This window comes from Falco biarmicus, chromosome 14, assembly GCF_023638135.1.
Source record: "Falco biarmicus isolate bFalBia1 chromosome 14, bFalBia1.pri, whole genome shotgun sequence".
NCBI lineage: Eukaryota > Metazoa > Chordata > Aves > Falconiformes > Falconidae > Falco > Falco biarmicus.
The window spans coordinates 731,280-756,782 of NC_079301.1; the positions used below are offsets into that span (position 1 = coordinate 731,280).

A 25,503-nucleotide genomic window follows, 5' to 3' on the forward strand; every position below is an offset into this window, starting at 1 on the left:
CGGTTGGCAAGGCATGGCTGGCATTTCCCACGTCTGCACTTCTCTGGGGACAGACGGACACTGCCAACCCCACAGGGACACCTCCCTCGCCATCGTCTCCACTGGCAAGAGCCAGGAGGAGCCAGAGGGGCAGGAGGAGGAGAGGAACACAGGGCAGCAACTGCCTCCAGCACCCTCCCACAGTGCTGCTGGTGAAAGGGCATTTGTGGGACTCTGGTCTCAAGCCAAGATCGTTTGGCCAAGTCCAGCCAAGACCTACACTGGCAGGATCCTACGTGTCTGGAATGCTTGTTTCACACAGAAGCCACTATTTTTTCCTGTTGATGAAAACTTGGTAGTAAAGACAACAGCACCTTTAAAACACTCTAAAGTTCCTACTTCTATCACACTAGATTTATTGTCACTTTTTTTTGTTCTCTTACCTGAACCCCTTTATATGAAATATTTTAACTGTTGTTTTTTCTCTGATTTGTTTCTAAGTTGCAGCTGTCAGGAGGAACAGCTTTCTTCATACTCAATTTATAGGGGAAACATAGAGGCAGCAATCAGTTATCAGAATGCAGGAACATGCAGCATTTGTGGTCTAAAATTACTGTCTATGTGTTTTAAAAGCAAGATAAACATACATACAAATGTATGTATAAATACATTTGTATATATAATCTAAAAATTAATTGCTCACAAAGTTGTTTGTAGGCTCAGAGGCCACAGCTCTGCATACAGGCTTTTGTTCCCTGAGTGTTCATGCCTGCATGACCACGGAAAGCTATAGCAAGTACCTGTAGAAGACTGAATTTGATTTGATTCTGCACAGAATCACAAGTTTTGCTCTCAGCAGCTTAACTCTCAGTGCCGGTTAACACTTCAGCTGTGCTCAGATGCCCTCGGAGATGCTGCGAGAGGGAAACTGGGCAGGACACCAGATTAGTTATGATAAAATGCAGCCACGGTGCAATCTGCCAGAGCTCTGGTCTCTCCAGCACTACAATGGAGCAATAAATCTCATCTAATTTGAGTGCAGGGCAATTAGCTCTTTGCTTACATGGCTCATGTAACCCAGAGAAAGCTCTGTGCCACCGCTGGGAAAGCTGGCAGCTAAAGGTGCCGGTGATTCCCCGGGCACTGGCAGGCGGTGACACCCCATGCAGCACAGACCACAGTGCCACTGCAGCTAAAGCTGGCTTGGGCATGGGAGCTGAGTGCAGCCCATGCAGTGGGGCTGTGAGCAGGGCAGCCCAGGCTTACATGTTCTTTAACACATTCAGGTGCATATAAAAGCCATTACATTTCTCCTGAGTGTACAGATAGCCCTCAATGGTTGGCTGCCCAGGTAGCTTGCAGGTTAGGGGGGCTTCCTTCATCCTCTTCTTCAGGTCTTCCAGCTCCTCTCGTGTGCTGGAAAAATGATTCCTTGTCTGTTAAAAGAAAACAAAAGGAAGCACATTTGAACATGAGTGAAGAGCGAGCTTCAGGTATTCCTAGTCAAATTTTAAGTGCTCTGGCACAAATGAGTCAATTCGCAATGTACAAAATGCAGAAGCCACTCCACAAATTCACATGAAAACTTCAGCTAGAAGAACAACTGGACTCTTAAAGATGCTTGAATAGACAAGGTTTAACATGCCATGCATGGAATTTATGTTGAGGAGTCATGACTTGGGAGGACACTTGTTCTTTAGTAAAAGGAACTTAGCACATTTTAAGGGTAGGTGGAGCAGAAGGAAGCACCTGAACTCCTCTTCACACCATTGTTTAGGTAATGGGTGTATTCTCCTACAAAACTTCCTCAAAAGATCATGCTACACTGCTTGGCATGAAATAATTTTTAAAGAGTCACGCCAACACAGGGTACAAAATCAAGGCATTTTTATGGAACAACACTTAGTTAGACAAATTAACAAGCCAGCAGCAAACTCAGCTTGGCACAGATTTATGGCTGTTGTTTCATGGTAATGAGGGCCAGCCATGAAACTCTGAGGATAAATGAAACAGGACACAGATATTTTACACCATGAGTATACTTAGCCCGCAGAGGAGCTTACCAAAGCATGAAGTAAGCCGATACCATTAAGATCAAGATTGGAGGCCTTTTTAAAAGACATGTACAATTTTGATCTCACGAAGTTGGAAGAAATTCTCAGGCTTGTTTATGCACATGGTTAAATGATACAATTGCAATAGCCCCTTCTAGACATAGAAAACCACTGTAACAGCACCTGCAGATTCTCTTGTGCAGGAGAGGAGAAAATACATGGGAACTGAGGAGGAAATAACTTTATCTGCACCTCCCACAATGCAAACATGGACATTCTGTTTTGCATGGAAAAGCCTTGCCACCAGAGGCGTTTAAATACAAATAAGAATAGAAGTCACATGCAAAAAATACTTGAGCTGGGCAGGAACTCACATTCTGCAGGCTGAGCTGAAGCTGCTGTTTATAAGGGAGGAAATCCTGTGTGAGCTCAACTGTCAGGTTGTTGTAAGTAAAGAGGCTGTGGAGAAAAGCCAGCACCTGAAAAGGAGAGAAAGAACACAGATCAAACTTCTCTTCTATATTTCTAATCAGAGGACAGATAGACAGAAAGCAAGGTTTCAGAAATCACATATACAGAAATATTTTTTTCCCCTCACAATTTTGGAGCGACACCAAGTCTTAGTATGACTTATCCACCGCAATGTCCCTAAAGCCCAGGTCTGCCTCCCACGCATCTGTCTCAATAAAACACACCCGAAATCCAAGACCCTGCTGGGAGAACAAGAGCAGATCTGCAGATTGCTTGTCCGCAAGACCTACATGATCCCACACTTAACTGTGTCTGGCGCCAGGGCAGAGCCACCCACCCAGGGCAGGGTCCCTGTACACAGCCATGAGTGGGTACCACTGCAGCCTGTGCCACGACAGGTAAGCAGACCAGATGACAACTCCTTCCCTCTGAAAAGAGCTAACACTTACCAAGCACAAGGTGTCCAAGATAATTCATAACAAGACCTCTAGCTACCTACAGCGTCCAGCCTGTTCCTCAGGACTGACAGATATGAGAAACTAGTCTGTGGCTTCACGGTGCTCCAGCAAACACCACTATGGCTGTTAAGGTGCAGCAATCCACGTGTGCAAGGTTAACTCCTGCTCCATCAGAAGACTCCCCAGGACTGAATCCAACGTGGTAACTCATCCCTTCCTGTGACTGTCAGCAACTCAGCATATCTAAGCATCAAACACAAGGCCTGAAAGAAAAGGAAGCTCCTACCGGTTCAACAATACTGAATTTCTTGCTTTCTTGTACTTCCTGGATCTGGTACACATACTCAAGGGAGGACTCAAAGAAATTGTGTCTCTCTTTGTCAACCTGAAGGTCAGCCTGGAAGAAAGAGGGAGAGGTGAAAAAAGAAAATACATCACATCTAGCCTGACAATATTTGACTAGCATTTTTCCATCAGCCCACAAATAGTTCTGTCCTCACTTAAGAAACAGCCTGCCAAAGGGGTCCAGCCCAGTTTTTTAACACTTTGCACAGAACCAGAAGACTGGAACATTGGCCATTCTTCTCAGGTCTGCCCTTTTCTGGCTCCCTTTCATTTATGGATCCAGAACCTTACTCCAGTCTGCAAGGACAAGGCTTTCCTGAAGCATATTTTTTATTTTAGCATAAGCTCCTTCTTCACCTGTAGCCCTGCATGGATGAGGACAAGGCCACTGGCAATTCCAGAGCTGCAGCACCAGGTTGGACAATGTGGCACGCTGTGTTACCACAGCTTACACAAACTTTGCCTTGCAAAGATGCTTGTAGGTTGATCTCACAACTGGTTTGACAGATTTGATTTGATTCAGCTACTCTGATGTGGACTGGAATGGCTGCTGGGGCTTTCCTTTCTTATTGCAACATGCTTGGCAGCAGCATCAGCTGGAAAGGGCACCCCCCCCACCCCCTGCCTGCTGCTCACCGCCACCGGGCCTGCTGCCACAGCTACCCCTGCAAACACCAGGAGCTAGGCAGGAAACTATGCAGGCAAAAAGAGTAATAACCAGTTACTTCTCGGCCAGATCAGTTTCCCAAGCCAGGTGAAAGGGTTGCCAATCCCCAGCTGTGCCAGTATAACTGGTCACTGCCCTGTACTACAAGGGCAAGAACAAGGAAAGACAATGCATAAAGCCACTACACTACTATTCAACACACTAAGGAGAACTACAGTCTTGAATTCCCTGGTCTTATTCAGAGAATCTAGGCTTTAGGTAGATTTAATTGCTTATCAATTTCAACTGGTTACTGAAAGGGATGATTTCCCCCACTTTTGTAAGATCTAGAGCAGCTGGTGGTGTTGCTTCTGGACCCAGCTCTGAAGAACACTCCATACATACCTCCTGCAATTGGGATTCCTTCTTTTTGGAAGACAAATGCAAATGGCGATCCAGCATAGAATAAAACTTCTCACCATCTTTTTCAAACTTTTTCTTCCTTTCCTGTAGATGCCAGAGTTGAAGAAGAACCAGCTAATGGCATTTTCCAGATAAGAACATGCAACAATACCAAGATATTTTGTGCAATGCGGTATTCCCATGGAAAAGTTCTGGTCGACCCAACCAGAACAGGATATCCCTTTCCGTTTGCTTTGCTTTCACAGTTCGTTGCCATCATTGGATTTCGTTATGCCTCAAGACCAAACTTTGGCAATATTTCGTGGCACAATCACTTGACATATTGTCATGTTAGCACTGTAGCAAAAGACCCACTGATGGGGTATTGCTCCCTCCCATGCCCCGCACCCCCCCCCCCCCCCCCCCCCCGCCCAAGCTCTTCAATGTCAAGTAAACTTGAGACATACTAATACATCAAAGACCTATTCACCATTTGCTCAGGTGCACATAGTTCAGAAACAACTGGGAAAATAATGTCAGAGACACATCTGGGATAAGAAAAGATCTGTTATGAGTTTGGCAATTCTCCGTTTTGAAGCTTTTATCATGTGCTTCTGAAAAGTACCAGAATGAAAGCAGATGACTGGAAGGGTAATATGTGGGAGGGAAGTCATCATCTTTTTATTAGCAGAGGTGGAAAGAGAGATCATGAACCTTGCAGTCAAAACACACAAGTTTTACTGCATAGCGCCCAGCCCAAATCCAGCGCAGGGGAATGCTGCCTCAAACACAGCTGTTTTACAATACACAAGGTAGAGCCTTCACCTCTTGGAGGTCCCCTGCAGACAGTCTGGTTCTTACTGACCACTTGTACAACTCAAAGGTGCCTACCACAGGCATGTAAACATGATTTGTTAAGAAAACAAACTTTGTGCAGGAACTACTATAACAAAAAGAGCTGTTTGCACTGGCAAACCTGAAAGGGTAGATGTCTACAACAAGAGCAAAAAAAGACATTTAAGAACAAAACCCAGAGAGAATGCAGGGAGGAGCCGAGCTGAGGACCACGCTGTATGCTTTGCCTTACAATGACTGTGAAACCACAGAGGCAATCAAGAAACAACCATGAGTAGATGCCAGGTTGACAAATACCCACATCAGATGATAATGGAGCCATTAGTGATTGCAGAGAGGCAGTTAAATTGCTATAATAAGGAAATTCCAGCCCTGTAACAGCCTCAATGCCAGGTCCAAGCAGCTGAGAACTAGTGTATCCATACTACAGGGTATGTATAGGATGCCCAAATCCCCTGCCCAGCTTTTGAAAGCTCAAGAAAGTGGAAAGCAGAGTTAGTTCCAGGCTCCTGTGGAATTAATGGCATCTTTCAACAATTATGTCCCGAAAGCCCTGACATCCTGTTTCCTTGCCCCCAATCAGAAATCCAAGAATAAACAAACACCAACGCCACCACAAAACAGAGCAGATGGACTCTGCCAGACTGGTGGATATTAGTTATATTCCTCACAAATTCAGTAGTGACTGCAAAGTTTGAAGCTGCATTTCCTACATAAAATCCTTTCTCTTTCTTTAGTTGCTTCACCTGCCATGAAGTTCTGCGTCCCCATTCCACTTACACAGACTACTTGGTCTGTCTAGCAGGATGTCCTACACAGCAGGATGTCTGGGGTCTCCCAAAACCAGTACTTTGGTCCAGCATGGTTAGCCCCTGCCTATTCATCTGCTTGCTTCTCAGCCCCTTGCTCACAGCAGCTACTACTGTATTGCCCCTGGAAGCAGAAAGGTTATTTTCTGGTGGGTGCACACAGGGAGACTCACAGCTAAGCCAGATCTCCTGGCAATACCTATCTCAGCCTTTGCTGAAGCTCCAGCTTGCCATCAGCACCCAGGCTCATGTTGGTGGACACTGGTTACTTGGAGGCACCTCAGCCAAAGGGCAGACAAGCATTCCTGCCAGCTGCCTTCCTATGAAAATGATTTCTCACCCAACAAGAGAGTCCAGTTTCTCTAATCCTTACACAATGCTATTGTGAAAGCACAATTAATAAGGAAAAACGTAGAGGCACCAACTCCATCACCCCTGTTTATATTTAACTGTCTGGAGTAGGGCACACTTAGATCAGCAAACCCCTTACCCCAGTAATTACACCTACTGCCTTACAGAGACCCTGTAATTACAAGCTTCTTTAAGGGAAATGTATCTTCTGGTATCATCCTCTGTAGTATCAGCGATATTGTAACTCTGTGTTAGCAAATTCATGCCTCAGAATAAAAAGAGATCCATATCAAATGCAGAGAAGCAGAGAGTCTTCCAAGGGTAAAACCCAATTTAAGCAGCACTGCAGCTGCGGAGCCAATGCCAGGAAGGACTGTCAAAAACAAAACACCACCCTCGTGACGAACACCCCTGGTAAATAAATCCAAATCCAGAGAAGCAGAAGTGTTTGTGAAGCAGCAGTTACCATGTCTGTAAGGTCACACATCTGGATTGTCTGTCTGTGCCATTCATTAGATGCCTAATGCATCCAGGAACCTAGGCTTGTTTTCATTTCTGTAACAAGGAGTCACCAAACCCCAAGGCCACAGATATGCAGTGTAACACAGCTGCACCAACAGCACCAGCGGCTGACACAGCACTGTGGGTCTGCAGCTCACACCTCTCCTGCTGCCGGCTTCCTGCATCTCGGAGAGGATGGCTACACTGGCTGCAGGTCCTGAAATCCCCTGGTGATGGAAAGCTAGCTCTGAACCCCACCAACAAGACCTCAACTATGCAGAGGTGGTCTCTCAACACAGCAAGGGATGGTGCCAGTCCTGCTCCTGCACTTGAGATGCTGCTCCAGGCATCCTTCCTGCCATGATGCTAACAAGTGGCACGTGTAGGGCCACTCAGCCATCCCCACCCTGGTAGAGTGGCCATGAGGCAGCCACACTCCAGCCCAGAGCAGGGACCAACCTCTCCTGCCCTCCACCATCCATTCTCTGGCTGGGCAGCTGCTCATCTGCCCCAGGAGCTGCAGGAAAGCATGGGAGCAGCTGCCCACCGGAGCCTCGTGCTGCCACAGCCAGGCACAGCAGATGCTGCAGGCAGCAGAGCAGTGCCAGGCAGGGCAGGGGAACGCAGCAGCCTGAGAGCGCATGGCTCCCGTGCAAGATGAGATCTCATGCCCAGGAGAGGTGATGTTACTGTGGGTGTCCATGGTGTCTGAGCAGACAGCCACAGGACCATGAACCCACAGGAGAGATCACGAGCTATGGGTGGCCGCAGCACCCATGCAGACAGACACAAGAACATGAGCCTGCACGAGCTGCAGGAAGACCACAAACCAGGGCCCACACAGCAGCTCTGCCACCAGCTTGCATGGGCAGCACCCTGTGGGAAGACATGGCCAGTCCTGTGGCAGAGGGTCATCTCTGCAGTGGAAAAGAGAAGTGAAAAGGAAGAAAAAGCCTAGGGGAGCAATGGAAGAGCTTTTTCTGCAGCAGGAGCTCAGAGGCCAGACAGCAACTCCTTCAGGGAGCATCTCCTCCTCTGCTAGCACCTGTGGGTAGGCAGGGGCAGGCAGCTGTGCTGGGGGTGGGGAGCACCAAGCTCTTCCCAGGGACCGAGGGCATCAGGAACAGTGTCTGAGATGGACACCAGTGTGCAGAGCATGGCTTGCTCCTGCAGGAAAACTGCTGCCATGCAGAAAGAAGCACAGAGCAGAATGACATTTTTGGCCACTAAAAGGGGGTTTGCCAATCATTTCCCACTCTGGCTAATTAACATATAACTGAGAAGCAGAAGGATGAACTACAAATCCCTCCTGAATTGTCAAGCCAAGGCTTCTAACAGCTTGTTGGCTGCTGAACAGAGCTAGCCAAGACAAAATACAACACAGAAAAACCACCCAGACTGAAGCACAATCTGGAAACATGACTACAAATTAGTTCCTCATGAATATTCAGCAAAGGACAGCATTACCTTCCCATTAAGATTTGCCAAGCCCAAGAAGCCACCCAACTTTCATTTATTTGCTCATCAAGAGAAAACGAGCCATTTGCACCTGAATGCAGGCAGAGTTGTGCAGCAGTGAACGAGGGTGCTCTTCAAAAGCTTCGCTCTCTAAGCTTCAGCAGATACTGCTTTAACCAGAAATGAGCAGGAGTCCTCAGAAAAGCACAGGCTGCCCAGTCCGGCAGTCAATCCACCAGCAGCTTTGGCTAGCTCTGCGTGTTTGAGGTCCTGGCCTGTACACCAGCCGCTGCTGCCAGGAGCAGGGCAAAGCTGGAGCCCCTTGGCTGCTGCTCAGTGCCAGCCTGAGTGAGAGATGGAGCAGCTGAGGACTAGAGGGGAAAGGGGAAAATGGACTTGCCAAAACTCTCTCTTAACCATTAGTTGCTAATTAGGATCCTCTGAAATTCCCATCCAAGAAGAGGCAGAGCGAGCTGCAAGTAAGAAGCCCAGTTCAAGTGGCTACTTCTCTTCTTCTTAAAGAAGAACAACCCAAAAATCAACAAAACTCTTTGCCTGCTGGGAGCCTCTGCCTCCAAACACACCTGCAGAGGTTCAGGTGGGGGATCAGCACCCAGCAGGACATGAACAGGAGATGGGTGCGCAGTCAGTGTTGGGTGCTCCTGGGGTCCCCCCTGGCCACCCCTGCCCACATGTCCTTGTTCCTGTTGCCTCCTCAGAGCAAAGCTGCAATGTGGCTCTGAGCAGAGCCTGGAAAACACCACAAGTTGAAATATTAAATGTAATTATTAAATATAAAATGTAAATATTAAATGGATGTACTCCTGCTGCATTTTCTACCTCAGTTTGCCCTGTTTTGAGGAAGGGAACAATAATCCTGCTGAAATCACAGCAGAGCTACCACACTCACAACATGGATGCCCAGTAATGAACACAGTGATGTGTTAACCATCACTCATTAAAGAAGACAGCACTGAATAAATTCAAACCCCAAATCAGTTTGGGGAAATCACAAGCTGTTGCTGGAAAGCACCTAACAGGATGAGATGGGCGGTAGGCTCTGCTTCAGCTTGCAGCCTCATCTGGCAAGTGGCAGAGGGAAGAAATGGAGAAAAGAGAAATATGTTCATATGGAAACAAACACTTCATGCCTGAGTTTAACTAATTTTTATGATGCATCAGCACTTAATACAAAAAAAAGATAATTTCTGAGAAGTAAAATGCTGTTGAGGGTTGTAGGAAGAGCATTTCTATAAAACCACACTAATTTAACCTGGTCTTTTTCCCTCATCCACCATGTTCTCTCAAATGCTCCTGTGATCTTGCTTCCACCAAGATTAAAGCAAGTAGGACTTGCTGTCCTTCCTTTCTTTTAAAATTATTATTAATGAAACAACAGAATTAACTAAGTGCTTTAGGAATACATGTTATCTCCTATGTAAGAACTTTTTGAAAAACACTGGATTTATTCAGCATCCCAGAGCATAGTAAACATTCCTCCTGCAACTTACAATAAGTCAAACAATTTTTTCCCCTCTGACTTTTTTTGTTTTGCTTTGTGTTTTCATTTTTGTTTTGGGTTTTATTGTTGTTTTTTTTTAAAAAAAAAAAAGCTTTCTCTATTCAAATCCTCCTAAACTTATGGACCACAGCAAGGATCTCAACAGAAGTACCCCAACCCCAGAACAGAGCTTGCCTACATGTGAGCTGAAAGCCAAGGGCTTTGCCAGGGGCTGCCGGCAGGGTGGGAGGGACAGGCACTGTCTGTGTGCGGGGCCCCTGCGGCAGCATCCAAGCTCAGCCCCACCACGCCAAGGGGATCTGCCTTGCAAGAAGGTGAGGAGGGGCTTTCCTTGGGCTGCTGCAGAGCTGCATCTGCTGCAAAACACATGCATCACTGCCACACAGCTCTGTAGATCAAAAGGAATGTGCACTAAATAACACCATACTCGTCTGGGGCTTCGGGTCACCACCAGTCCTACCATCCTGCCTCCCACTCCCGTTTGTAGTGAGCACACCCCTGTAATTACCCCTCCTTCCCTTGCTAAACAAGGACTCCATCACCACACAAGCTACCCCTCTCGTTTTCAAACCTCACAGTCAGGCACGGCTTCACCAGGCACGCCTGGGACCCAGACAGCTTCTGCCAAACAGAGATGGCATGTGGCACAGAATCCACTGAGTTCATAGCCTGTGTGGACCGAGCACAGTCTAGCCTCGTGAATATGAGCTAATGTGAAATGAAAACTTAGACCACCCCAGGCGCTCTCCCTTAATAATGCCTGCACCTCCCTGATACGATCCATGCGCTTCCCAGTGCTCACTGCAGCGTTGATCACGCTGGTTCTTTCACATGCTCACCAAATGAATGCTGCACCCCCAGCCATGAAGTCTTACCGTCTCTTTAGACTTCGAGCAAAGTAAGGGGGCAGGGGCCAGGCTGAGAAACAGGTCAGCTCAGGGGAATCCTGGATCCTCTGCTTTTATTCTTGATGCCTACACATACAAACTTCTACCAACAAGTCACGGGAAGAGCAATGAACCCATGGGTCTGTGCCTAACAGTGGAAGGCAGCTGGAGGGGGGCAGCTGCAGCAGGTCCTAGTGACACCCGGGGGCTCCCCTATGTGGGAACACACCATCTGACCAAGGAGACTCCATTCAACCCCAGGAAAATGGGTTAATGCAGACTCAGATGTCTTAGTCAGACTGACTGGCTGTTTTCCAGCCACAGTCCTCACAAAGACCCAATTCAAAGGCTCTTCCTATCTGGTTTCAGCATCTTGAAAAGAGAACAGAAAACATCTCACAGAAGGCAGCTCTGCCAAAATAAGGGAAATGAAGCAGAGGGCACAAATTCTCTGTGTCATGTCTCTGGTCTGCTCCACAGCCTGGCCCCAGCCTCTCTCCCCCTGGTGTAAATCAGGAAGGATCTACTCGGATGATGCCAGTCAGTGGAGGCGCAGCAGAAATGGAGGGGGGTGCCTTGCTGACAGAGCACCATTGTGAGGAGTCCTCATTTGTATTTCATGCCTTCTGCTGCGGGATGTGAATGACCCGGAGGAGTTCTGCAGGCTGGCAAGTGAAGGAAGGCTTTGTGCCTGAGGCGATGCCCAGAGGATGCAGCCCAGCGGGACCTGCGCCAGTGGTGTAGTGCGGGCTCCTGTCAGGAAATCATCAGAGGTGAGGGCAAGGGTCTGGAGCACACTGCGGCTTGCTCTGAAACTTGCACCCACTCAAGGCTGCAGGATGACATCAGAGGAAGTGTTACCTCCCCGTGCATCCCCTTGGGCACACCTGTGGTGGGGTGCAAAGTGCTCCCCAGCAAGCTCCTGTGTGTGAGCACTTCTGCTGAACTGTGGCAGAGCCCTCTTCTCAGTGAGGTGCCCCTGACACCTTTGCAGTTCACGTTCCTCATAAGAAACAAAAACCAGAGCCAAACCACCAAGACTCCAAGCCAACAGCAAGGAGTCCCTATCCTCCACCACCTTTAACTGCTTCTGAAGAGCATCCTGCCACAGTCACTGCCCAACGCCTCGACCCTGCCCCATGAGCAGGGAACAAGGAAGGGCTGTAAGCTGCCAGGTGAATCCATGTCAGTGCTCAGAGCCCCTCCGGCACTACAGCACCAACCATGCTGAGACACATGCCTGCCAGCCAGGCACCGGCCAGCTCTGGAGCAGGAGGCAGGGTACACAACCTGCGGGGTGGGAGGCAGCATGGCTCTGGGAGCAGAGGCTCCAGCTGTAGACAAAGTAATCCTTACACACCTCAAGGGCTACCCATGAAGAAAACAGCCTGAAGGCTACTTTAATACTGTCATCTTAACATTTGCAGACTGTTGCCCTCTTGACTTAAGTGTTCCATAAACACAGAGGGGAAAATAAGCTTGACCTTGTCCCCATGACTCCTTCCCCGTGACTCTTTTCTAAATATGTGCTGGCCCTACCGTTAATGCAGACAGATCAATGAGGAGGGCGTTTCTTGTCAGCCCTGGGCACATCCCCATGCTTGTAATTCAGAGGCCTGCTGCAAAACCCACCAGCACAGGCAGCTTCACCAGCACCAGACCAACGGCTGCCGCCTTTGCCACGCTGCTGCTGTGGCTTCTCAGAGAGGTGTTCTACACACACAGTTGTACAGGAGGATTCTGAAGGGCAGGATGGTGACCAAGTATCTTTTCTCAAATCCTGTATTTATTAAACGTCAAAGACTCCAGATGGGCTGGGCTGAATCCAAGCCCCAAGTGTTCTCCAAAACATCTCCATTTCTGAGCTGGTTCAGAGCCAGCCCCATTTCAAGCTGCTGCCGAGTAATGTGGAACCTGGACTTCTTGATAGCAGACAAGGGAAAAATAATCTTTTCTGCTCATTATGTGCAGGATTTGCTTTTTATAGTTTGTTTCTTTAAAAGTTTGGTCCATCTGAAAGACTCATTAGATGCTTTATGTAAATATTTCATAACAAAAGCCCTATGACTATAACAAAGTTCTGACTGCCAGCCTCTGCTGCTCTCTCCCCCTCCTGCTCTAACATACGCTTATCTGAAGAAAGTAACTTATTCTCAATAGCACTGAATGAACAAAGGGAAAAGAGAGAAAGCAGCAAGGAGTATACCCTGATCACCGGTCGAAGCAAGCACTCCTTGTTCAGGATGGAGACAGTGCTGGAATTAGGCCAGAAGAGAACCCAAAGAATTCAGGAAAAGGTTTTGGAGCCTCTTATGATTGAAAAATCAGACTAAAAGTCGCAGCATGGACTATCTCGTGCCAGCAGCCAAAAGCCAGTATTAAATGGGGAAGTTTCTGAGAGCATGAAGTCAAAATATGGTACAATTGTCTACTTTTTAAAAACAACAACAAAAAAGCCAAATCCAGGAGAAAAAACTGAATTTAAACATAGCAATAGAAATCAAATCTGTTTAAATTCAAAACAAACAAGCAAGCCTTACCTTGGTGAACCCTATTTGCTCCTTCCGAAAGTTTTCCAAAGGTTTGATCAGCAAATCACTAGCGTTCTGTACCTACAGAGCAAAGAAAGAAAGAGTTTTATTACAAGACACAGATTAATTTCCTCCTAAAGAGAGGCTGATCAGGGCCAGAAGCCAAGAACTCTTAGATTTTAATGTCTCTGACTGCAAACCTGTTCTCTGTCTATAGGTGAAGTCACTTAATCCATCCGTACCCACTTTTCCCCATCTATAATACACAGAAAACCCCAATCATGGCACACAAGGCTTTGGGGGACATCCTGTAGATGACAGACAGGTTTCCCCCACACTGTCACCTTCCCTGCATGGCAAGCCATTGCCCTTTGCCTGAAATGCTGTGTTACCCCCATCAACCCCCTGCCAGAGCAGCAGCCCTCTGGGACACTGGTCCCCTCACAGTCCTATCTATGCCAAGGCAGCTTTTGTCCCTGCCAGCTTCTCCAGCTTCAGAATAAAGCTAGGATGGACCCTCACAGGCCTGCAAGGCCCAGCCCAGCCATGTGGTGTGTCACTGGCACACTGGAGCAAGCGCCTGGTGAAGCATGGTGTGCGTGGCCCCTGTGCCACAGCTCAAGCAGGACGATGCTGTCAGTGACAGCACCTGCCCCCTACCCCATTTTAAAAGAACCACTGTCCGTATCACACATGTGAAGGACTGAGAGAACTGATGTTCAAAGTACACTGGCTGCTGGGTGAGCCCTCTCCAGAAGCAGCCCCAGGAGGCAAGGCTGTTTGTTTATCTCTCCACGAAGCACAAACCAGAACCAAATATATTCTCAAAGCACACTGCAGATGACTACTTACTTGTCAGCTCAGCTGGGTCCCTGCCTGCAGCGAGCTGTCCTGCCTGTTCTGACAGGAGGGAAGGAAGCAGAGGAGACATGCTGCTGCAGCTGCCTGCCCTTGGCTGCTGCTGCCAGCTCCTCTGCTCCAGACAACCTGTCATACTCCCTCCTGCCACCAAGGCACACCACTGCACTAGCCCTGCTTTCCACAACAGCATCTGCCCTTGTCTTTAATGTGAAGCTGTGATGGGTAAGATTCTGGAGGCAAGATGTGCTCAGTTGCTAGCATCTCCCAGTGACCACAGCAGATGCTCATACTGGTGAGTACACTGTCAGAAAGTGGCTGCTGCAGTCCTGAAATGAGCCGTTTTCCAATGCTAAAAAATCCATAAGAGCTCAGCAAGACCGTGACGGGCAGGAGCTGCTTCTCAGAGAAGGTGTGATGAAGGCCGCAAGCTCACACGAGCAGAAGGCAGGGCTGCAGCAGGCTGGGGCTGGCTGCCCACCATGGCTTTCTCATGGTCTGGCGTTTCTCACCACAAACAGCACTGAGCTTGATGGCTCTAACAACATGTCTCTCAAATAAATGATGAGCTTTCCTTCTCCTGAGATCCAGCCAAGAAGACGAATGACAGCAGGTTATCTGTCATGGCAAAAGAATAACAATGACAGCTAGGGAAAAAGGAAAGCCAGCGCGTGTCTCTTCCAGTCCTGTCAGATGTCTGAAAGATGCTTTTCCTGGGACATATTCTGTGCTCCCTCTCCATGAATCCACAAGCAAATGCACCCCAGTTTGTATCACTGGCTCCAACTCCACCTTGACACAGGGAAATGACTTGCAGTCTCTTCCCATCCCCACTTCTACTGCAACAAGCTCTCTCCCATGCTCCAGAGAAGGGGATACAACACTACACTGCCACAGCTGTTTAGGTAATTTAAAGCTGATGAACACGGTGACAATGAAATCTCCTGAGTGAGCTACTGTAAAGAACTGGTCCTACAAGTGGAGGGGGAAAAAAAATATCTTTAGAAAAGTTGGAGAGCATCCATGATCCCCGAAACAATTCCTTCGACCCACTTATCCACTGCCAAAGGAGCCATTGTACCTGGGATGTAACTAATAAAGAAATACCCTAATGATTTCGTCCAGCCTCTTACCAGTTTCATCCTGTTCCCTGATTGCCTGTGGACCTGCAGAGCGGCTGGTGGCATCCCACTGGCACAGCCACCCCTGCGGCACTGGCCAAGCCAGCAGCCTGGCACGAGCTCTCATTGCTGCACGAGGCAGAGGGAAGCAGAGCCAAGCAGCACATTCCTGGCATGCTGTAAAAGCTCTCTACCAAACCTAACCTTCGTGTATTTCCTGGAATTAGGAGTGAAACGGGAAGCCAACACTTGCTGTGGAGGGGCAGAGAGCACAATGCAGCAAGGGACTGAAGGCAGCATGTCGCCCAACCAGAGCTGTGCTGGCAAGAGCAGGGGCACGAGGGGACCAGCGTGCTTGCACCTGGCAAAAATGATGCTCAAAACACATCACGCTTCTTATTCTTTAACACTTTGTTTCATCACAAAACCAGCTTGTTACCAGCTCAAACACACCTGGCTCTGCAGAGCAACCTGCTGCAGATGGCAGGATCCTGGGACTGCATGTCTTCCTGGCATGCAGGAGAGGTTTTGGACACTGAGTGGGACAACCTCTTGCCCTCCCTGCCCAGCACCTCCCCTTTGCTGCTCAGGGCCCATGGCCATGGCACTGTGAACCAGTTGTGGTTCAAAGCACAACACTTCCAGTGCTCCCAGCTTCCCTCTGATGGGAAATGTCACACCAACGTATGTGGTGCCATTTGGCCGTGATTTAGGATTTAAACATTGTGACGAGGCAGTAATTACCAGAGCACATTTCAGATCATCTTACCATCATGGACCTCTCCAGCTCTACCTCATGGAGCAGCTCTGCAAACTCCTTAAAGGACTCAGCTGTAAAGAAAAGAAGAGGCTGGTCAGTGGAGCCGTGATGTGGCACTGGAGCACAGGACACACGTTAGGGTACCCAAATCTGGCTGTCCCCCAGAATCACCAACTAAAGGCTTGCCAAAAAATGGAGAAGAGGTGGCCCCTTTTCGCAGAAACTGAGTGAGGCAAGGACATCGGTGAAGGTTGGCCATGAGGAGTACTGATTTATGCACTGGGGAGGTGGGCCTCCCGGCTGGAGCAACGAGGGAGCCAGCGCCCTGGGAAGGGAAGACAATGTTAATTATCTGTCATTAGGCACTATGCTACAAAGCTGGTAAGGCAGGCAGCAGGGAAGGGGCAAACAGAGGAAAGGGCAGCCTGGGGCAGCAGGGACCGCAACACGACAGGCTCTGCCACAGCGGAGGACTGTGGGCAGGATGGGGCTGCCTGGATGGCTGTCGGCAGTGCCAGAACAGGCCCGGCACCTCTGCCCAAGCTGGAAGAGCTGCAGGTGCTTGCTAGGACCAAGACAAATCTGTCAAATGAAAACAGCCCAGAATGACAAAGATTACATTCAGCTACAAGAAGCACAAAGTCCATGTACCTACAAAGGAGTGGCAGCAGGTGTAGAAATGGTTATAGACATTGACATCACTCCCTAAAACGTTAAAAATTAAACAAAAATATCTCATTGATCACCACTTCTTAGAGTCCAACTACAGCAAAAATAACATGAAACCTGTCCTTTAACAAACTGAAACAACAACGTTTATTTAGCCTGGGAGGAAAAAAAAGACAAGGTAGGAGTGGTGGGGTCTCCCCATGTCACCGAAATCTCGGAATGAAGAACTTATCAACACCAATGTGATATAGATAAGCAGACTCTTCTTTATTGACGGCCGGGTATGAGAGCGAGTCTCCTCACGATCAACGCACACCAAGCTTCAGAATCATACACCATATACAGAACTTATTCATACATATTCATTAAATATTAATGCATAATCATAATATTTCCCAAAAATCATTAACACACCCTCCTCCTATATGCGATTCTGTGCAGTAAAGGTTAGAAAAGTCTAGAAATGGGTCTGGAGTACGATTTGGGTAGGTGGTATATGAGTCAGTGGTCGCGATCTCCCCCTGCCGGAATTACCTTTTACTAAAGTTCACGGTTTCTTGGCAGGTAACTACAAGTTGTTCTAGTCGACTCTCCCCAGTTCCCATTAATTCTATATTCTGACATTTCAATACACTTTCTACATACAGAAGACTAGTCAAATACAAAGAAATCTGTAAAATCCCAAATTTGTTACCTAAGTTTTAAACAATGATTCTAGCCCATTCTTCTGGCCTTGGTACAGGACTGTACAAAGGATTTCATAGCAGCTTTTACTGTGCAACTACAAGTTTCATCAAAATATATTTCTTATCCCTCTATACTTCTATTAAAAATGATTTTATAAAATCAAATAAAGTCAATTAATTCTAACTTACTAGCAAATCTGTAACACCCACACCAAGGACTATCACCAGGAGGGAACACTCAGTCCTTGTCTCTGCCCATCACAGGAGAACACAGGAAGGGGCTGAATTTGTGGCAGAGGAGAAAACCTCTCTCACCAGAAGAGCACTGAAATGAGAAGCACTACAGAAGTCTTGGTTCTCCAGAAGGCTGTAAGACAAGGCTGGGCAAGCGTCTGCCTACACATACAGTGTGGCTGTGTGCTGAATGCCTGTGGGGAATAACCTAATTGCCGCACCAAACCTAGGAGCTACCTGGGAGCTGGCTCACAAAGGTTCCCACAGTGCCACTCACCACCTTTGTGCAGTGGGAGCCGCACCCTACTTGGCTCGAAGCTGTGGACCGGTCCAGTGAGCTTCATAAGCACCCTTGCTCTGCCCTGTGTTAAGTACAAAATGGCTTTGTAAAACCTACAGGAGTTCTTAGGCTTGCAGTTCAGACCCTGCACTGGCTGTGAAGCACACGGAAGCACTTCAAAACTGGTAAGCAATTTAAAGACTGTCTGAGAATGAACCAAAGAACCTCAGAAGCACCTGGCTGACATCACAGCTCTTGAGCAGGATGGCATCCAGAGCTCCAGCATGCCTGGCTTGGCAGGGATAACACATGAAGGAACAAATCAGGCTTATAGTGAGGCATGTACAGTAATAGCTCATACCACAGATAGGGGAAGAGGATGCATTTGTGCTCCACCTGCAAGCTGAGGGCCCTCTCCCCTCATCCACAGCTGGCACCTTAGGAGGAATACCTGTCCTTCTGCTAAAAAACAGCTGTAATGCTGCTGCGCAGCCAGCGAGTACAAACTTCCAGCATTAAGAGGTTTCACTCTGCAGTTGCTGAGACAGACACAGAAAGGAAAAACCACAGCCTCGTGACACAGTGCCTCAGCTGGCATCATCAAAACATAACCTTCTTGATGAGTCAGTAATTTCTGAGTTCTCTATCAGAGCAAGAGCTTCAAAGCCCAGCACATGCAATGTCCTAATAGTTCATTACATTTGACCAAAGGGCTGACATGCTGACTTTCACTGTGGTTACTCAGGACAATGTAAAACCTGAAGTGTGTGCAGACACCAGGAGCCCAAGCCAGGAAAGGAATTATGACAGGGAGAAAAAGAATCCTGCCCTGAACTTACAGCGAAAATGTCAGTGCCTAAAATTTGCACTAGATGGGTTTTGATTGGGTTTTTTTTGCTGTACAGGAAGAGCCCATGCACACATTTCCTGTCTGTAGTCACAGAGCAACCCACTGGATTTGTCCTTGCACCACAAACATGTGGCTCAGGCTACACCCTGCTGCCAGGCCAGCAGTGTCCAAGAGCACTGGGGTGGACCCATGCTACTGGCCTGGGTCAGCACTTGCAAACCCTTGCAGAACAGAGCAGGGAGGCTGTCTGCAACCACTGCCTGCCAAGCCACACCTGGGAACCACCTGGGAGTGACTCAGCTGGCCCAGGCCAGAAGCATGCCAGGAACATCAGCTGCTTACAACCAGAAGATTTCTGGTTCCCATGCCTGGGAGGGACAGAACATGCCATCCGATTTCATTGCTCCGTTCATCTCTGAAGGAGCTGCTGATTTGGGTCCCACACAGGTGTCTAAAGGAGGGACCGCAGCCACTGTGTAAGGTGGGTGCGTCTGTAACTATTAACATCTCTGGGGGAAAGCGCTGCTCACAACTGACGACATCAATCCAGTGTCTGTCATGACCCACACTTGCAGTGTTCAAAGACATCACCTGACATGCAGAGGTGTCAGCCTGCCCTCTGCCTACATAAAAAGAAAGAAGTGTACCACCAGTTATATTTACAGATCAAACACCTTCCCTGAAGTATGATAAGAAGTGCTTTTGAATGTTTTGCTTCTTTCCCATATCCTGCACATCAAACAAGCTCCTATGCTCCCACACAAGTCTCTGGAACCCTTGCAGGAGACAGAAGCTGCTATGGAGATGTCAACACCCTGCTACTGTTGCAGGAATAAGAGAGCCTTGCAAAGCGGCTCAGCCCCAGCAGACACTGCAGGGTTTGGTGTGGGAGGAGGAACACAGCACAGGTTTTTTCACAGGGGAAACCAGGGACCAATCCTTGATGAGGCAAAGCAAATATTCCCCAACAAAAACAGAAGTAGAGAAACACAGTTTCACCACAGTGTTTTACATTTGCTGTGATCTCTTCTTGCTCTCCTCTGCCTGCAATCCCCCTATTATCCTCTGCCACTTCCAGCAGTCTTCCTTGCCTGACGAGTGCCACGGCCCCACCACACTGTCTCACTGCACCGGGCTCTGCTCCCCTCCCACAGCCAGGCAGTGCAAGAGCATGGGATGTCGAGCTTTGTCCCTTCTAGCCAGGAGAAGGGATGCTCCTTTCCTTGGGCAGCTGTTTGCTTCAGATCCCTCTGCTCCCAGAAGGAGCTTTTAAAAGGCAATGTTTTCCCCTCCCTTATTCAGATGCATTCAGAAACTCAGCACTTCTCTTGACATTAGATTTGGAGGCTGACTCATTTCCAGCGGGCTTCACCTAGAGACTTTCCATAAAGGAAACCAGATATTGAAGGGCAAGCTACAATCTGCTTTAAATTGCTTTAAATAAAACCCAGAGAACAGGCTTTACTTCCTTCCCCTTTCAATGATGGCCGAGAGACCTGACATCAGCAATATCACACTTGCAGTTGCTCTTCAACAACAGACTGACAAAAGCACTTTTTTTAGGTGTTCTTTTTCCTATGTTCTGCCCCCAGGAGCAGCCTGGCTAACGCCCTGTGCCCCCCACCATGGGCAGCCCCATTCCCTCAGGTTCCCCCAGGGTTTTGTCCCATGGGCCAGGGTCAGACCCTCAGGGCTGTTGTCCCTCCTGCCAGTTGCCCTGCTGCCGCCACCACTGCAGCACCCACATCCCTGCCCTGGCCATGCAACAGCACTAGCTAAGCCAAGAGCAGGGTTGATTTGAAAAGCACTGGGTTTAGGACACTTAGGCCATTCAGCTTAGCTCCCTGAGTGCAGCTAGCAGCTGTGTAACCTGCACAGTTGCACCAGGCTGGCAGGGATGTAAAACGGCTTTAGCATTGCTAATCCCGAAACAGATTAGTTTTGGGAAGTAGTACAATGCTCATGCCACAGGCTCCCCTGCTGCAGAGACTGGTGATTATTTTCCACACAACACCACATCCAGCCATTCATTTTTCCCAGCAGTTTGCAGCCTCGTCCCTTTTTCAGGGCACCACGGGGCAGCTTTGTTTTTGTAAGGCGCTTTCAGCAGAGAGCGAAGGTAGCTTTAGGAGCAGCACCCACCTGGATGGGGAGCTGTGACCAATGCTCAGTGCCACATGAGCTCCCACTCCATCTGCAGCACTGGGAAGTAGGACTTGCTGGGATGCCAGCATCGTGTTGACATCCTCCCCAGTGCCTGGCAGCACAGAGCAAGGCTGGAGCTATGGAAAACCTCCACAAATTATCCGCTGAACTGGGAATGTGAAACTCTACCCATGAAAGTACAACTTTGTAAAATATGCAATGGAATAGCTGACTAGCATCTGAGGAACCCGGCTCCTGATGCTGTTTAACAACCATCAGCACAGGCAAACACCTAAAGAAGGAATAGACTTTCTCAATTACTGAAAGTTTGGATGAAAAAGAAGACTTACCAATATTAATCTCATCATCCGTTAGTGTGTCACCAATAAAGTCGAACTGAAATGACTGCAAAGTCTGGGAGAATTTCTGTACTGCCGATGAGTAACCTGGAAAAGAATAGAGCAGTAAGACTGTATATTTTTGCAATTGTTACACAGAAGCAGCAAGTCTTAGAAATTTAGCCTAAATGGAACAAAACCATAGTGAGGCTGTTAGAAAAATCCATATGCATTATGAATTTAAGCACTTCAGAAGAGGTTGCAATGTTAATATCCGTTAGAGGCTGCAGAGAGCATTTGTTTTGTTTTCTTTTTCTTTCTCAGTGTTGTTGAAAATGCTTCTGCAATACTAATGATGCACCAAATCATACAAACAGCCGACCAATAGCCTCATGTCCTGCTACGTACAAAAAGAGACACTGACACGTTTCCTCTGCAGGAAAACATGCAGCTTCACATGCAGCATTCACCAGCCCTGCAGGAACGTTTCCAGAGAAGTAGATATCCCCGGTGCCACACATGCATCTGCACAGCTCCTCAGAGCACAGAGGCTGTCAGACAGGCTTGTCACTGTTCAGAGTAAATTTTTTCATTATACGGGAGGAGAATCTGTAGACTCAGAAGATAAACGTGGGGAAGAAGACAGGATTCAAAATAACTGCTCCTCTTTAGGGGGTCACAGACACAAGCAGGCCCTTGGGGGGCTCAAGCTATGCTCGTCAGAGAATCTGCAGATGGCCCAGGGACCTGCTCCTGTCTCGCTGGTGAAGAAACGCTCACTCTTGAAGCAAAGACACTTCCTGATGGCGGTTGTAGCTCAGCCCAAATTATTTTTGGACTTCCCACAGAATTTTCTAGCCAAAAGGATCCTTTGTGTCTTTGTGCCCTGTGCGGCTGCTTCACAGCTTCATTAGTGGCTTCGTTGTTGTGAAGGCGTCTGCTGACATTGGCAGAGGAGCTGCCGCTGGGACGGGGCAGTGACAATGCAGCAGACCCCAGTGCCAAAATCACCCATATGGTGACAGCTGCAACAGCCACAGGTAACACTTCACTGCACAAGAAACCAAGTCCTTTTCCCACTGGCAGAGCACAAGAGGGAGATGCAATGTATTTGATAGTCTCACACCAACCACATCTTCCTGCACAGTTATGTGCTTTTTGGGGGCGTTAAGTCTTTCTCCAACAGCAAATACCTGAGATACAAACAGAAGGAGGCTGAACTTGCTTAACCTTAGGGAATAGAGTGTAGACAATAAAACAAAAGTAAAGGAATAATTTTATACTTTGATTTGCATTGCTATTTTCCCTAATTTTGGACTACAGCTATAGGCACAGTCCCAGGCTGGATTCCTTTGGGGGGATCCACTGGAGACAGCACTTTCTGAAATTCAGGAAACTGCAAAAGTGTAGCAGACATCACAGCACAGGCATTAACGTGCAACCAGCTCACAGTCCCCTGCTTTGCCAAACCAGGGGAAAGATTGCTGCAACAGAGCAACTCTGTGCACATGGGTGCTTTTTTTTAATTTGTCTGTTTGTCTAAAAAAATTAAGACACGCACCATCATTTTCGGCATCAGTTGTTAAAATCTAGGCGGAAAGTAATGGCCAAAAATGAGATCTGAATTAGTGAGGAACTGTGTCTGCACAGTACAGCCTACCCCCCTGCATTTCTAGCCTGAGAAAAATGGTGATTCTGTGTATATTTTTGTTAATTCTTTTCCGTTGCAGACTCAGTGACAGAAGAACTTATGACCATGGTGGCAAACATGGAGTTTTCCAAAACACTGCTACGGAGGGGAAAGAAGAATTGGACAACACTGAACTGGGCATTGGGGAAAAAAATCAAGTGGCCTGTGCAGGATCCCGACAGGTCCCCAGACTGCTCTGCTTCCCCTGTCCCTAGGTCAGGAGCACTCGAGGGCCCCTGAGCAAGCATGGCATGCGGGGACAGCCAGGTCCCTGGCGTGGGGAGAAGCACAGCCTCAGAGTGCACAGTCCCCGTTTTCCCCTCAAAAGCCTCGTTCAGCAGTTTCCTCTGATGGGTCAGACCTTTGTTCCTGAATGGGCAGATTCAGGCCTGAATGTCGCTATTTACCCACAGCTGCTGGGGGGCTGAGAGTGTGTAAATGGGTGAACTCCAGCACAGAATGATGTCATTGACTTGATGGAAAACCTCAGCAAATAATTCGCTCTCAGTCCCCTCAGCATTCGCTTCAGGCTTGGCCAGAGGGTCTCATTCGGCTGTCGCTCAGGGGAATCTGTTCATCTCTCTGCAAACCCTCATCATCTTCCCTGGATGCTGCTGATGGCCCCCATCTAGCCCCTCCTCGCTCCTTGGCTACGTTGATTAGTGGGTGAACTTCAATCACTCCATTTGAACACCCACCGAACCCAGCGCCAAGTCCCTGAGCAGCACGTCCAAAAGCCAGCGGTACCCGAGGCTCATCGCATCCCACCCTCCCACACCCCCAGCCAGCATCTGTCTGTCCCCTCCATGTGTGCTGGCTGCGGGGGTGGTGAGGAGGCACCAGCCAGCTCTGGCTGTGTACATCCCTGTGAGCCAGGAGCATGGCTGCACACACAAATCCCACTCACAGCGCCTGGCAGGGACAGAGGGTTTGCACGCACCGTTTTTCCGTCGTGTGTGTCAGCACAGCATTTAGCCCCAGCATCAGAGAAATGGTCCTTGGCAAGCTGCTTGCCTTTTGCTTTTATAGTAACAGGGAGTAGGGCAAAGGTTTGAAAAATCCAAACACAATCTATTTTAACCAGAAAAAAAGAAACAGTATAGCTGATTTAAGGTACATTTTCCTTTGAAAATTTTGACTGGCCAGAAAGTTTATCTGCTAATTGTCTAGCAGAAGGAAATCCAAGTGGACATGCTATAAGCCACATCTCACATTAGCTACATAGTGGGGAAAAAAAAAATAATAATGAGCGCCCCTTAATTACTCCAGTGCTGTTTGGGTTTGCCTGGGACAAGGAATTCTTATTTCGGGGAGCCATACTCATCCCCACCTTCAGCAGTCGGATATAGGAAACCCCAGCTGCCAGCAGCGATCATGTGCATTCCACCCTGCTGCGCTGCCCAGAGCTAATGGTGGCTGAAGGTGGATGGCCATCCCTGCTGTCCCACACCGAGGTGACAGCCACCAAGGCCATCCCTGGGGTGGCCAGGGAAGCCACCTGGCACTGTGCAGACCACACCACAGAAAAAAAAAAAACTGTGGAAGATGTAGGGTTAGGAAAGGAGAGGACAAGCCAGAGGGAGAGCCAGTGCTGCGAACGCCTGGCGTGGCTCCTGCGGAGCGCTTAATGGAAACCAGACTCCTACAGACCAACGTGACTCGTCCCTGTACACGTACAGAGTCTTGGCTGAACACCAGCTTCTAACAAATCCTATATATATACATACATGCAGGACAGGCAGCATCAGATACTGCTACGATATTATGGGTGGTGTTATAATGATGGGGTGTTTATTGGGAAATTAATGTAGGGACCACTCTGGCAGCTGACCCCGCCACAGTGGTGCAGCTGGCAGCAGCTGCCGAGGGAACACAAGATGCTGACGCCAGGGTCTGTGTCCCTGCAGGGCCCAGCAGCCAGGACAGCACGAGGGCCTGGTGCAGAGCATCGCCACATGCTGCTCAGAGACACTCATCAAGAAACTGCCCCTTCCCTCGGTGGCACTTGGCCTGCGTCACGGTGACACCAGGGGATGGGCCAGGACAGTGGTGGCTGGGGAGAAAGGGATGAGCCATGGCCACAGGAAAGCAGCGTGACAGCTGGAAGGGGCCACCAAGGTCAGCAGCTGGAGCTGGGCAGGAAGAGATCAGCTGTGTGGAAAAACAGGGCTAAATCTCCACACTGGGACAGATAAGCCCTTATTCTCCCTTGTTTTAACAGCCACTCAGAAATCTTTTCCCTCCCAATACAAACACATGGCTGTAAAATGCCCCCTACTTTGCACACCCAAAGCCTGGCAGGAGGGAGAGGGTCCGGGCTGGAGAGAGGCAGCTGCAGGGTTGCCCCGCTCACACAGCACCAGGAATGCATGTGCAGAGCCAGACTGTCACTGAAGGAATAACACTGTGCTTCCAAGGCAGGGATATCACCTCAAACGGCATGCAAAGCCTCAGCACTGCCCGGCAGCCCTAAAGGACCCTGCCTGCTCTTGGTACAGCTCAGCCTGTTTCTGTGGAAATGCACCAAAATGAATTTGACCAGGAATCCTCTAGGACTCTTCTTCCTTACAGCATTCATTAAGCAATGCCAACTTTCACAATTT

General features: G+C 48.5%; 1 protein-coding gene across 3 annotated transcripts in view; it reads right to left on the minus strand.

The window, feature by feature from the left end:
• OPHN1 (oligophrenin 1) overlaps positions 1-25,503 on the minus strand; it is a 68,155-nt gene that overhangs the window by 26,149 nt on the left and 16,503 nt on the right. For all 3 annotated transcript variants that reach the window (XM_056360200.1, XM_056360201.1, XM_056360199.1), the window contains exons 2-8: positions 21,223-21,318; positions 16,018-16,079; positions 13,279-13,350; positions 4,359-4,460; positions 3,249-3,359; positions 2,408-2,512; positions 1,286-1,415 (exon numbers count right to left, since the gene is read on the minus strand). In XM_056360200.1, coding sequence (XP_056216175.1) covers positions 1,286-1,415; positions 2,408-2,512; positions 3,249-3,359; positions 4,359-4,460; positions 13,279-13,350; positions 16,018-16,079; positions 21,223-21,318 — 678 coding nt within the window. The remainder of the gene's footprint in view (positions 1-1,285; positions 1,416-2,407; positions 2,513-3,248; positions 3,360-4,358; positions 4,461-13,278; positions 13,351-16,017; positions 16,080-21,222; positions 21,319-25,503) is intronic.